Raw genomic sequence first — 15,462 nt, 5'->3', positions numbered from 1 at the left:
CACACTGATAGCAACACCGCAGGAGAAATGCCAGCACAGGCTTCCAGTATCCGTACCCTCTTCTCCCACTCTTCACACACTGATAGCAACACTACAGGAGAAATGCTAGCACAGGCTTCCAGTATCTGTACCCTCTTCTCCCACTCTTCACACACTGAGAGCAACACCACAGGAGAAATGCCAGCACAGGCTTCCAGTATCCGTACCCTCTCCTCCCACTCTTCACACACTGATAGCAACACCACAGGAGAAATGCCAGCACAGGCTTCCAGTATCAGTACCCTCTTCTCCCACTCTTCACACACTGATAGCAACACCACAGGAGAAATGCTAGCACAGGCTTCCAGTATCTGTACCCTCTTCTCCCACTCTTCACACACCGATAGCAACACCGCAGGAGAAATGCCAGCACAGGCTTCCAGTATCCGTACCCTCTCCTCCCACTCTTCACACACTGATAGCAACACCACAGGAGAAATGCCAGCACAGGCTTCCAGTATCCGTACCCTCTTATCCCACTCTTCACACACTGATAGCAACACCGCAGGAGAAATGCTAGCACAGGCTTCCAGTATCCGTACCCTCTCCTCCCACTCTTCACACACTGATAGCAACACCGCAGGAGAAATGCTAGCACAGGCTTCCAGTATCCGGACCCTCCTCTCCCACTCCTCACACACTGATAGCAGCACTGCAGGAAAAATGCCAGCACAGGCTCCCAGTATCCGTACCCTCTTCTCCCACTCTTCACACACTGATAGCAACACTGCAGGAGAAATGCTAGCACAGGCTTCCAGTATCCGTACCCTCTTCTCCCACTCTTCACACACTGATAGCAACACTGCAGGAGAAATGCTAGCACAGGCTTCCAGTATCCGTACCCTCTTCTCCCACTCTTCACACACTGATAGTAACACAGCAGGAGAAATGCCAGCACAGGCTTCCAGTATCCATACCCTCTTCTCCCACTCCTCACACACTGATAGCAACACCGTAGGAGAAATGCCAGCACAGGCTTCCAGTATCCGTACCCTCTTCTCCCACTCTTTACACACCGATAGTAACACAGCAGGAGAAATGCCAGCACAGGCTTCCAGTATCCGCACCCTCTCCTCCACTCTTCACATAATGACAGCAACACCGCAGGAGAAATGCTAGCACAGGCTTCCAGTATCCGTAGTTTGAGGTGCTGCAAATCTCGTATCTTCACAGCATAAATACCAAAATAATCACCAAATTCAGGACCCAGCAAACACACACAAAAAAGAAACCCAACAAAATTATACAGAGCAGAATCATGACATCTGGGCAATCACTCCACATAATACCACCAACAAAGGGCCTAGGAACACTCAGTGGCACCTAAGGTCAATCACTGAGCGGGGAGGAGGTCAGATACCGATGAGTATGTTAACAGAAATAAGAACAGAGAAAACTGAAGAGCAGCTGAAGTAGCTGCAGCCATTCAAGAGCGCCGTGTGTGTGAAAGTTTGTTCGGGGGAAACTTCTGTGAAGCCATCAATTGGGCAGATGAAAGGTTAAAACCCAGCAAAGTTAGCAGAGGTACACCTTGATCCAATGAGGTAATGATGAACTTTTCCATTACGGGATAGAAGAAGCTTGGTAGGAAATCCCCATTTGTCTTAAGAATTTAAGAAATTATCTGAAGAAATGTTGTTAAAGTGAACCTCCGGACTAAAAATCGACTCAGCAGCACTGAAAAGGCTTGGTGTTTCTTTAACAGTTTCACAGCATCAGAACTTTGTTTCTCTTATACAAGCCTCATTTTTAGCTGCACAGAAGAACTGCCCGGGCTTTTTTCCCCTGATGCTGTGCAAAGCATGATGGGATTTCTGATTTTGTTGTTCTCGTTCTGCTGTTTTGGTGCAATTTTTTTTTTTACATTTTGAATTTGACATTTGAAGCCTAGGGTGTGCAGCTGGGAGGGATAATCAGGACACAGGACAGTTGGAACCGTGTCTCCTGCTCCTTGTCACCTCCTTTCAACCAAAAAGATGGCTGCCCCCATGACAAAGATGGCAGCCCCCATGAATCACAAACATTTGCCTGTTCTTTATAAACAGGGTGGGTAAGAGATTATATTACCTATCTATTCTAATTAACATAACGAATGTAACTTGATGACAGTATGTTTGTTTAGGCTGACGTTCCCCTTTAAAGGACTTACGAGGCCAATATGGTAAAAAATGGTAAATACCTATTCAGTTTTATGATCGTTAGGGGACTCCATCCGCACCCCCCCCCTTCCATTCCGCCGCGCTTGTAAATCAATTCCCAGACTCTTGGGGGTCCCGACCCGATCCCTCGGGTCGTCCTCAGCTGTCCCACTGAAGATGGCCACCAGGTCCGGCCGCGGCTGCGCAGCTCTAAGGCCACCTCCAGCTCCGACCTCATTACCGGCTGTCTCACGTACATAAAGCACGCAAGACTGCCGTAATGAGGTCGGAGCTGGAGGAGGACATACAGCTGCGCAGCCGCACCTGGCGGCCATCTTCAGTGGGGCTGCTGAGGACGACCCGAGGGATCGGGTCGGGACCCCCACGAGTCTGGGAATTGATTTACTAGCGCGGCGGAATGGAAGGGGGGGTGCGGATGGAGTCCCCTAACGATCATAAAACTGAATAGGTATTTAACGTTTTTTACCATATTGGCCTCGTAAGTCCTTTAAAGGAGCCAGTGACCGCCTTTTGAGCAAAGTGAATTACGACAGGTCAGAGAACATTTGAATGTCTCCATATGGATCCGGTAGGCGCTTGTGTTGTCTCATGTAGGACACTAGAGCTTCCCTCATGTGGAAAAGCTGAAAGCAGGCAATTGAGTCCCGAGGAACTTTATCAGGCAGATGAGAGGGCATTGGGAGCCTGTGAGCCCGTTCAATAGTGTACTCAATGTCAGAAAACTGGGGAGGGCAAATTTAGTAAGGTTAATAAGGAACTCCTTTAGCTGAGCATTGTCTGTAGATTCACTAATCCCTCTGCGATCTTCTAAGTCGGCCATTTTAAGTTGCATCTTTTCATGCTCAGAGTCGTTATAAGCAATAGTGTCAGCAGTCTTGTTATGCTCAGAGATAAGCTGTGAAATGTGTGCTCCATTGTCTGCCACTCTGTCTCCCAAAGCACTGAGAGATTGCTGCAGGGAGTTAGTGGCTTCAGACAGGCTCTTAGCAATGGAAGTCAGTAAAACAAGCATCATGTCTTAAGTAATCCTAGGTGATATACTGGCCAGAAGAGGGGATAGTGGACGCACCAGCGTTGGGGCCTAGCTCAGGAATAGGAGTACGTCAGGCCTACCTGGTCAGGCTGCGTGGCATCGGTCAGACGCGGCTTAGATTGGGCTGGGCTCTGAAAGGTGGGGGAAGGGGACCCTCTCTCTGAGCCATCTGAGTCAGGAAGCAACGATTGAGAAGTGTCTGGCACTGCAGAGGACCAGGAGAATCGCACAGGAGAAGCAGAGAAGTGTACTGGCAATGCGGACTTACACGCACCAGGGGCCGCATGGGATGAAGGAAGGGAGCCGGTGCCATCTTTGTCTCTGCCATGCGGCCTGCCAAACCACTTTTCAAACATAGCGGGATCTTCTGCAGAAGCCATTTCCGCTTGTCAGGGCCATCCAGGGTGTCCATCTCCTTCCCCCCACCCCCTCCGATGCTTATTACAGGCCGGTAACATTATGTCACCCCTACTGTGACCAATCTGTGTACAGTAATCATTATAAGCTTTTTATAGGCCAGTAACACTAAGTCACCCCTACTGTGACCAATCTGTGTACAGTAATGTAAATTGATCATTATCCGCTTATTACAGGCCGGTAACACTAAGTCACCCCTACTGTGACCAGTCTGTGTACAGTAATGTACAGTGACCAGTATCAGCTTATTACAGGCCAGTAACACTAAGTCACCCCTACTGTGACCAGTCTGTGTACAGTAATGTACAGTGACCATTATCAGCTTATTACAGGCCAGTAAAACTATGTCACCCCTACTGTGACCAATCTGTGTACAGTAATGTACAGGGACCATTATCAGCTTATTACAGGCCAGTAACACTAATTCACTCCTACTGTGACCAATCTGTGTACAATAATGTACAGGGACCATTATCAGCTTATTACAGGCCGGTAACACTAAGTCACCCCCTACTGTGACCAATCTGTGTACAGTAATGTACAGTGACCATTAGCAGCTTATTACAGGCCAGTAACACAGTCATTATCCACATTGTATTTCTGCTGTGAAATGTAGCAGGATGTTTCTCACTCCTTTACCACCTTCCCCTCTCCACAGAACAGAACAGGGAACTCTACAGCAATCAGGGTGTCTTTACTGTTACTGCTAGTAAGTGGTCGCCAAACACAATCAACAATGACATCTTAAGATGACAAAATATCAACAAGTACATAGCAAACTCCCAATATAGCCAGCAGTGATATAATCACACCAGCAATAAGATACACATTTATTCTATATTTACTGATGATTACTCACCCTTTCTGCCCTCTGTAACAGTGTCCTCCTCTTTACTTGTCCCCATCATGTCCCCCTCCTCCATAGACTGCTGATCACTCCTCACATATGTCTCTTCTTCTTCCTCTTTACTTGTCCTCATCATGTCACCCTCCTCCATAGACTGCTGATCACTTCTCACATACGTCTCTTCTTCTTCCTCTTTAATTGTCCTCATCATGTCACCCTCCTCCATAGACTGCTGATCACTCCTCACATGTGTCTCTTCTTCCTCTTTACATGTCCTCATCATGTCACCCTCCTCCACAGACGTCTGATCACTCCTCACATATGTCTCTTCTTCTTCCTCTTTGCATGTCCTCATGATGTCACCCTCCTCCATAGACTGCTGATCACTCCTCACATAGGTCTCTTCTTCTTCCTGTTTACTTGTCCTCATCATGTCACCCTTCTCCATAGACTGCTGATCACTCCTCACATACGTCTCTTCTTCCTGTTTACATGTCCTCATCATGTCACCCTCCTCCATAGACTGCTGATCACTCTTCACGTATGTCTCTTCTTCTTCTTTAATTGTCCCCATCATGTCACCCTCTTCCATAGACTGCTGATCACGCCTCACATATGTCTTTTCTTCTTCCTCTTTACTTGTCATCATGTCACCCTCCTGCATAGACTGCTGATCACTCCTCACATATGTCTCTTCTTCTTCCTCTTTACTTGTCCCCATCATGGCACCTGCCTTCATAGACTGCTGATCACTCCTCACATACGTCTCTCCTTCCTCTTTAAACACAGCACTTGCATGAATCAATTCTCCACCCTAAGTTCACATAATGAGAGCTAATATTTTAATTGTGAACACTGATAACAGCATATGCAAAAAAAAAAAAGTGAAATACAGTTTGGAATCGCTGATGACCCTCAGCCCACCTACCTGACAATGGTGGGGAATGGTGCGATCATCTTGTGGACAATCCCAGGAATAAAGAGGACCTGTGTATCTGTCAGGAGGGTTCCTGTTACTGGATACATCTGTAGGAAACAAACACACTAACTGAATACATTGTCTCTATGTGTTTAGCAGATTATGGGAGATCTAGGTGGACCCTCCATACTGCTCTCTCCTTTGTAAGAAATTAAAGTCTCCTCTTACCTGGTGATGTGAGGGGCGGCTGATTCTCCATCATGGCGTCCTTGTAGAGGTCCTGGTGTCCTTCTATATACTGCCACTCCTCCATGGAGAAATATATGGGGACATCCTGACATCTCACAGGAACCTGACACACAATGATACAGTCACCACCCAGACACACCCCTTGCTGTTACTGGATAATGTCCCATAATTCCCAGCACCACTCACCTCTCCTGTCAGCAGCTCCATCACCTTCCTGGTGATTTCCAGAATCTTCTGCTTGTTGTGTCCCTCAGATATCAGGGAGTGAGGTGGGGGCACTGTGATGGTCACATGATCACCAGACTTCACTGGAGAAAAACTCTGTATGGAAAGACCAACACTAATGTCACATGATCTCCCAGAATCCTCCTCATCTATCTAGTCAGGTGTGTTTTATTATTAGCGATAAGAGTGATGTCATGTGACCTCCCAAAATCCTCCTTCAGCATACATCAAATAAGGGTGCCAGAAATAAAAAGGGTGCGGGGTACAGCCAAAATTTGAAAATGTTGTCATTAATTTTTTTATCATTTCTTTATCTTTATCTGAGACAGAATAATAAATATGTTAAATAATGGTATTAAAAAGGGTGCGGGGTGAAGCCGAAATTGTAAAGCATCATCTATAATAATGAAAACTAAAAAATGTTTACAGTTGTAATGAGGATAGTAAAAAATTGTTAAATATTACCAATATTTTACCACAAATAAACCTAACCCTACTCTCACACAGAACCCTCCCTCTACCGATGCCTAACCCTAAGACCCCCCCCCCAGTGGTGCCTAACCCTAAGACCACCTGGTGGTGCCTAACCCTTAAGCCCTATCTACACAATACGATTCTTTGTGCGAGTCGATTACGATTCTATTTACGATCCGATTAAATCCGACATGTCCGATCGGGTTTTGATTCAATTCGATTTGCCATTGCAAAACAATGGCAAATCGAATTGAATCGAATCCCGATTGGACATGTCGGATTTAATCGGATCGTAAATAGAATCGTAAACGAATTGTACAAAGAATCGTATCGTGTAGATTGGGCTTAAGACCCACCCGGTGGTGCCTAACCCTAAGACCTCCCCCCGGAGGTGCCAAACCCTAAGACCTCCCCCCGGTGGTGCCTAACCCTAACACCTCCCCCGAGTGGTGCCTAACCCTAAGATCCACCCCCCCCCCCCCCCGGTGGTGCCTAACCCTAAGACCTCCCTGGTGGTGCCTAACCCTAAAACCCCCCTGTGGTCCCTAACCAAAAAACCAACTACGCTGCAAATAATGTAAATACAAAAAGCGATGCAATTCTAAGATGAAAATTTTCAAGACAGAATTTATAAAATATTTACCAAAATGAAAAATTTTGGTTGGACGGGCCCGGCGCCCTCTTTTCATCCGGAGCCCAAAAAGTCTGTTAGCCGTAGGCATGGTTATGTCATGTGACCTCCTAGAATGCTCCTCACCTCTCAAGTCAGGTATGTATTTATATTACTACAGAAAGTGGATATGTCATGTGACCTCCCAGAATCCCCCTCACCTCTCCAATCAGATATGTATTTTATTAATAGAGATAAGAGTGATGTCATGTCACCTCCCAGAATCCCCCTCACCTCTCCAGTCAGGTATGTATTGTATTAATAGAGATAAGAGTGAAGTCATGTGACCTCCCAGAATCCTCCTCACCTTTCCAGTCTGGTATGTATTTTATCAATAGAGACAGTGGTTATGTCATGTGACCTCCCAGAATCCTCCTCACCTCTCCAGTGAGCAGAAAGATGATCTCCAGGGTGAGGTTGAATATCCTCTCGGTCATGTGACTCTGGTCCTCCTTCATCCTCAGTGATGTGGTCATATGATCTGTACAGGATGCTGCTGCCTTTATATAGATAATAAGGGGAGCATAATCTAGGTTGCACAATTGTCAGTGGTAAAACTACAGATACAGGATCCCCCTCCCCCCAGCACTCCCCATTGCTGTCACTTGTGGGTGGTGGGGCCATGCAGAGTATTGCAGGGAAGAATAATAAGCTGGTTTATAGCTACCTGTGCACTATACTCACAGCATGCTGCAGTCCTGTCCTCCCTCTGCCTCCTCTCCAGCTGGCCTTCTCTCCTCACATCCCCCTCCCACTGTTACCATTCCTGTGATGTTACAGCAGTGTTGGTAGTGATAGATGGATGAGGATATGAGGAGAGGCAGAGACTGAGGCTAATGGGAGCAGAGGACTGGAGCACACTGTGACAGCTAGCTATAAACCAATGTAATCCTTCCTTTTACTGCTCTGCATGGAGGTGGGGGAAGGGAGCAATACTGGAGTGCGGGCATGGCTATACTGGGGGAGAAATGGCATTACTTGGGTGGGGGAAATTACATACTGGAGGATAAAGGCAATGCTGGGGACACAGGGAGGACATGGCTATACTGGGAAAGAAATAGCATTACTGGGGTGGGGGGCATTACATACTGGAGGATAATGGCAATGCTGGGGGACATGGCTATACTGGGGGAGAAATGGCATTACTTGGGTGGGGGACATTACATACTGGAGGATAATGGCAATGCTGGGGGACACAGGGGGGACATGTCTATACTGGGGGAGAAATGGCATTACTTGGGTGGGGGACATTACATACTAGAGGATAATGGCAACACTGGGGGACACAGGGGGACATGGCTATACTGGAGGAGAAATGGCATTACTGGGGTGGGAGACATTACATACTGGAGGATAATGGCAACACTGGGGGACACAGGGGGACATGGCTATACTGGAGGAAAAATGGCATTACTGGGGTGGGAGACATTACATACTGGAGGATAATGGCAATGCTGGGGGACACAGGGGAGGCATGGCTATACTGGGGGAGAAATGGCACTGGGGTGGGGGACATTACATACTGGAGGATAATGGCAACACTGGGGGACACAGGGGGACATGGCTATACTGGAGGAGAAATGGCATTACTGGGGTGGGAGACATTACATACTGGAGGATAATGGCAATGCTGGGGGACACAGGGGGATATGGCTATACTGGGGGATAAATGGCATTACTGGGGTGGGGGACATTACATACTGGAGGATAATGGCAACACTGGGGGACACAGGGGGACATGGCTATACTGGAGGAGAAATGGCATTACTGGGGTGGGAGACATTACATACTGGAGGATAATGGCAATGCTGCGGGACACAGGGAGGACATGGCTATACTGGGGGATAAATGACATTACTAGGGTGGGGGACATTACATACTGGAGGATAATGGCAATGCTGGGGGACACAGGGAGGACATGGCTATAAGATTTTTTTTCCCCACTTGTTTACACTGTTCTCCTTAACACACTTAGGACATTTGGTGATTCTATCATGTATGGGGGTTTTGCTAGTAAAGGACACCAGAGCTGAATTAAGTAGGTGAAATGAGGGGAGCAGGCATGTACAGGGAGCTGTCCTGATAACCACCCCTCCCCCGGTCTCCACTGCCCCCCTCCTTTCATATGTAAATGCCCCCTGGCAGCCTCTTATGGGTGGCCGGGGTCAGGCTATAGTGTGCAGGTGCTGGCCCAGCTGTGCGTCCTACAGCATCTGGGAGCGTTCTGCACATTATGTAACTGTGACATCAAGCGCATGCACAGAGGGCTTTTGACTGTGCACTGTAAGACACATGCAGCCGGGCCAGCGCCTGCACACTATAGCTTGACTCCGGTGACCCAGAAGAGGCTGCTGGAGGGATTTAAATAGGAAAGATGCGGGGCAGTAAAGAATAGGGGGAGCGGTGGCCATGTATGCCTGTGTATGCCTGCACCCCCCATTTCTCCTACTTCAATGCTTTAAGAAGCGCTAGCACATTGGCAAATAGCAGAAAAATCTCCTGCTAACCATCCTAGTGCGAACGAGGCCTTAAATTGTGAGCCCCTCTGAGGACAGTCAGTGACATGACTATGTACTCTGTAAAGTGCTGCAGAAGATGTCACTGCTATATAAATACATAATAATAGTATGCTACGGACATTAGACTATGACTGATTAGAGTGTGAGTCCCTCTGGGTACAGTCAGTCAATGACATGACTTATATACTCTGTACAGTGCTGTATAAAATGTCACTGCTACACAAATACTAAATAATAATAATAAATTACAGACATGAAACAAGTATGCAGCTAATCCAGTGACACTTCAGTCAGAAACATCTGATCTGCATGCTTGTTCAAGGGCTATGGATAAATGTATGAGAGGCAGAGGATCAACAGGACAGCCAGGTAACTTGCATTACCGGTATAACTAGAGGGGAGGAGCACCTGATATCACAGAGGGGCTCAGAGCCAACTACTACCCTTCCCTTTCTCCCATACAGGGGACTATACTACAGATCAGGGTATAACTAGAGGAGGGCAGCACCTAATATCACAGGGGGCCCAGAGCCAACTACTACCCTTCCCTTCCTCCCATACAGGGGACTATACTACAGATCAGGGTATAACTAGAGGGGGGCAGCACCTGATATCACAGGGGGGCCCAGAGCCAACTACTACCCTTCCCTTCCTCCCATACAGGGGACTACACTACAGATCAGGGTATAACTAGAGGGGAGGAGCACCTGATATCACAGGAGGCCCAGAGCCAACTACTACCCTTCCCTCCCTCCCATAAAGGGGACTATATTACAGATCAGGGTATAACTAGAGGGGAGGAGCACCTGATATCACAGGGGGCCCAGAGCCAACTACTACCCTTCCCTCCCTCCCATAAAGGGGACTATATTACAGATCAGGGTATAACTAGAGGGGAGGAGCACCTGATATCACAGGGGGCCCAGAGCCAACTACTACCCTTCCCTCCCTCCCATAAAGGGGACTATACTACAGATCAGGGTATAACTAGAGGGAGGCAGCACCTGATATCACAGGGAGCCCAGAGCCAACTACTACCCTTCCCTCCCTCCCATACAGGGGACTATACTACAGATCAGGGTATAACTAGAGGGGGGCAGCACCTGATATCACAGGGGGGCCCAGAGCCAACTACTACCCTTCCCTTCCTCCCATACAGGGGACTACACTACAGATCAGGGTATAACTAGAGGGGAGAAGCACCTGATATCACAGAGGGGCCCAGAGCCAACTACTACCCTTCCCTTCCTCCCATACAGGGGACTATACTACAGATCAGGGTATAACTAGAGGGAAGGAGCACCTGATATCACAGGGGAGCCAGAGCCAACTACTACCATTCCCTTCCTCCCATACAGCGGACTATACTACAGATCAGGGTATAACTAGAGGGGAGCAGCACCTGATATCACAGGGTACCCAGAGCCAACTACTACCCTTCCCTCCCTCCCATACAGGGGACTATACTACAGATCAGGGTATAACTAGAGGGGGGCAGCACCTGATATCACAGGGGGGCCCAGAGCCAACTACTACCCTTCCCTTCCTCCCATACAGGGGACTATACTACAGATCAGGGTATAACGAGAGGGGAGGAGCACCTGATATCACAGGGTACCCAGAGCCAACTACTACCCTTCCCTTCCTCCCATACAGCGGACTATACTACAGATCAGGGTATAACTAGAGGGGAGGAGCACCTGATATCACAGGGGGCCCAGAGCCAACTACTACCCTTCCCTTCCTCCCATACAGGGGACTATACTACAGATCAGGGTATAACTAGAGGGGAGAAGCACCTGATATACAGGGGAGCCCAGAGCCAACTACTACCCTTCCCTTCTCCCATACAGGGGACTATACTACAGATCAGGGTATAACTAGAGGGGGGCAGCACCTGATATCACAGGGGGGCCCAGAGCCAACTACTACCCTTCCCTTCCTCCCATACAGGGGACTATACTACAGATCAGGGTATAACTAGAGGGGAGGAGCACCTGATATCACAGGGTACCCAGAGCCAACTACTACCCTTCCCTTCCTCCCATACAGGGGACTATACTACAGATCAGGGTATAACTAGAGGGGAGGAGCACCTGATATCACAGGGGGGCCAGAGCCAACTACTACCCTTCCCTTCCTCCCATACAGGGGACTATACTACAGATCAGGGTATAACTAGAGGGGAGGAGCACCTGATATCACAGGGTACCCAGAGCCAACTACTACCATTCCCTTCCTCCCATACATGGGACTATACTACAGATCAGGGTATAACTAGAGGGGGGAAGCACCTGATATCACAGGGGGGCCCAGAGCCAACTACTACCCTTCCCTTCCTCCCATACAGGGGACTATACTACAGATCAGGGTTTAACTAGAGGGGAGCAGCACCTGATATCACAGGGGGGCCAGAGCCAACTACTACCCTCCCCTTCCTCCCATACAGGGGACTATACTACAGATCAGGGTATAACTAGAGGGTGGCAGCACCTGATATCACAGGGGGCCCAGAGCCAACTACTAACCTTCCCTTCCTCGCATACAGGGGACTATACTACAGATCAGGGTATAACTAGAGGCGAGCAGCACCTGATATCACAGGGGGGCCCAGAGCAAACTACTACCCTTCCCTTCCTCCCATACAGGGGACTATACTACAGATCAGGGTATAACTAGAGGGGAGGAGCACCTGATATCACAGGGGAGCCCAGAGCCAACTACTACCCTTCCCTTCCTCCCATACAGGGACTATACTACAGATCAGGGTATAATTAGAGGGAGCAGCACCTGATATCACAGGGGGGCCCAGAGCCAACTACTACCCTTCCCTTCCTCCCATACAGGGGACTATACTACAGATCAGGGTATAACTAGAGGGGAGCAGCACCTGATATCACAGGGGAGCCCAGAGCCAACTACTACCCTTCCCTCCCTCCCATACAGGGGACTATACTACAGATCAGGGTATAACTAGAGGGAGGAGCACCTGATATCACAGGGGGGCCCAGAGCCAACTACTACCCTTCCCTCCCTCCCATACAGGGGACTATACTACAGATCAGGGTATAACTAGAGGGGAGCAGCACCTGATATCACAGGGGGGCCCAGAGCCAACTACTACCCTTCCCTTCCTCCCATACAGGGGACTATACTACAGATCAGGGTATAACTAGAGGGGAGGAGCACCTGATATCACAGGGGGGCCCAGAGCAAACTACTACCCTTCCCTTCCTCCCATACAGGGGACTATACTACAGATCAGGGTATAACTAGAGGGTGGCAGCACCTGATATCACAGGGGGCCCAGAGCCAACTACTACCCTTCCCTTCCTCCCATACAGGGGACTATACTACAGATCAGGGTATAACTAGAGGGGAGGAGCACCTGATATCACAGGGGAGCCCAGAGCCAACTACTACCCTTCCCTTCCTCCCATACAGGGACTATACTACAGATCAGGGTATAATTAGAGGGAGGAGCACCTGATATCACAGGGGGGCCCAGAGCCAACTACTACCCTTCCCTTCCTCCCATACAGGGGACTATCCTACAGATCAGGGTATAACTAGAGGGGAGGAGCACCTGATATCACAGGGGAGCCAGAGCCAACTACTACCCTTCCCTTCCTCCCATACAGGGGACTATACTACAGATCAGGGTCTAACTATAGGGGGGCAGCACCTGATATCACAGGGTACCCAGAGCCAACTACTACCCTTCCCTTCCTCCCATACAGTGGACTATACTACAGATCAGGGTATAACTAGAGGGGAGCAGCACCTGATATCACAGGGGAGCCCAGAGCCAACTACTACCCTTCCCTTCCTCCCATACAGGGGACTATACTACAGATCTGGGTATAACTAGAGGGGAAGAGCACCTGATATCACAGGGTGCCCAAAGCCAACTACTACCCTTCCCTCCCTCCCATACAGGGGACTATACTACAGATCAGGGTATAACTAGAGGGGAGGAGCACCTGATATCACAGGAGGCCCAGAGACAACTACTACCCTTCCCTTCCCCCCATACAGGGGACTATACTACAGATCAGGGTATAACTAGAGGGGAGGAGCACCTGATATCACAGGGGAGCCCAGAGCCAACTACTACCCTTCCCTGCCTCCCATACAGGGGACTATACTACAGATCAGGGTATAACTAGAGGGGAGGAGCACCTGATATCACAGGGTGCCCAAAGCCAACTACTACCCTTCCCTTCCTCCCATACAGGGGACTATACTACAGATCAGGGTATAACTAGAGGGGAGGAGCACCTGATATCACAGGGGAGCCCAGAGCCAACTACTACCCTTCCCTTCCTCCCATACAGGGACTATACTACAGATCAGGGTATAATTAGAGGGAGGAGCACCTGATATCACAGGGGGGCCCAGAGCCAACTACTACCCTTCCCTTCCTCCCATACAGGGGACTATACTACAGATCAGGGTATAACTAGAGGGGAGGAGCACCTGATATCACAGGGTGCCCAAAGCCAACTACTACCCTTCCCTTCCTCCCATACAGGGGACTATACTACAGATCAGGGTATAACTAGAGGGGAGGAGCACCTGATATCACAGGGGGGCCCAGAGCCAACTACTACCCTTCCCTGCCTCCCATACAGGGGACTATACTACAGATCAGGGTATAACTAGAGGGGAGGAGCACCTGATATCACAGGGGGGCCCAGAGCCAACTACTACCCTTCCCTCCCTCCCATACAGGGGACTATACTACAGATCAGGGTATAACTAGAGGGGGGGCAGCACCTGATATCACAGGGGGGCCCAGAGCCAACTACTACCCTTCCCTTCCTCCCATACAGGGGACTATACTACAGATCAGGGTATAACTAGAGGGGAGGAGCACCTGATATCACAGGGGGCCCAGAGCCAACTACTACCCTTCCCTTCCTCCCATACAGGGGACTATACTACAGATCAGGGTATAACTAGAGGGGAGCAGCACCTGATATCACAGGGGGCCCAGAGCCAACTACTACCCTTCCCTTCCTCCCATACAGGGGACTATACTACAGATCAGGGTATAACTAGAGGGGAGGCGCACCTGATATCACAGGGGGCCCAGAGCCAACTACTACCCTTCCCTTCTTCCCATACAGGGGACTATACTACAGATCAGGGTATAACTAGAGGGAGGAGCACCTGATATCACAGGGGGGCCCAGAGCCAACTACTACCCTTCCCTTCCTCCCATACAGGGGACTATACTACAGATCAGGGTATAACTAGAGGGGAGGAGCACCTGATATCACAGGGGGCCCAGAGCCAACTACTACCCTTCCCTCCCTCCCATACAGGGGACTACACTACAGATCAGGGTATAACTAGAGGGGAGGAGCACCTGATATCACAGGGGAGCCCAGAGCCAACTACTACCCTTCCCTTCCTCCCATACAGGGGACTATACTACAGATCAGGGTATAACTAGAGGGGAGCAGCACCTGATATCACAGGGGGCCCAGAGCCAACTACTACCCTTCCCTTCCTCCCATACAGGGGACTATACTACAGATCAGGGTATACCTAGAGGGGGGCAGCACCTGATATCACAGGGGGGCCAGAGCCAACTACTACCCTTCCCTTCCTCCCATACAGGGGACTATACTACAGATCAGGGTATAACTAGAGGGGAGGAGCGCCTGATATCACAGGGTGGCCCAGAGCCAACTACTACCCTTCCCTTCCTCCCATACAGGTGACTATACTACAGATCAGGGTATAACTAGAGGGGAGCAGCACCTGATATCACAGGGGGCCCAGAGCCAACTACTACCCCTCCCTTCCTCCCATACAGGGGACTATACTACAGATCAGGGTATAACTAGAGGGGAGGAGCACCTGATATCACAGGGGGGCCCAGAGCCAACTACTACCCTTC

At 49.4% G+C, this 15,462-nt stretch overlaps 1 protein-coding gene across 1 annotated transcript in view; it reads right to left on the bottom strand.

Annotated features, from left to right (window-relative positions):
- The window catches only part of LOC137537213 (zinc finger protein 91-like), a 96,800-nt gene that overhangs the window by 32,355 nt on the left and 48,983 nt on the right, over positions 1-15,462 (bottom strand). The window contains exons 6-10 of the mRNA XM_068259315.1: positions 7,413-7,532; positions 5,850-5,984; positions 5,643-5,766; positions 5,424-5,521; positions 4,508-5,309 (exon numbers count right to left, since the gene is read on the bottom strand). Coding sequence (XP_068115416.1) covers positions 4,508-5,309; positions 5,424-5,521; positions 5,643-5,766; positions 5,850-5,984; positions 7,413-7,532 — 1,279 coding nt within the window. The remainder of the gene's footprint in view (positions 1-4,507; positions 5,310-5,423; positions 5,522-5,642; positions 5,767-5,849; positions 5,985-7,412; positions 7,533-15,462) is intronic.

The sequence above is a fragment of the Hyperolius riggenbachi genome, chromosome 10 (assembly GCF_040937935.1).
Source record: "Hyperolius riggenbachi isolate aHypRig1 chromosome 10, aHypRig1.pri, whole genome shotgun sequence".
Classification (NCBI taxonomy): Eukaryota; Metazoa; Chordata; class Amphibia; order Anura; family Hyperoliidae; genus Hyperolius; species Hyperolius riggenbachi.
This window is presented reverse-complemented; position numbering and strand designations above follow the sequence as displayed.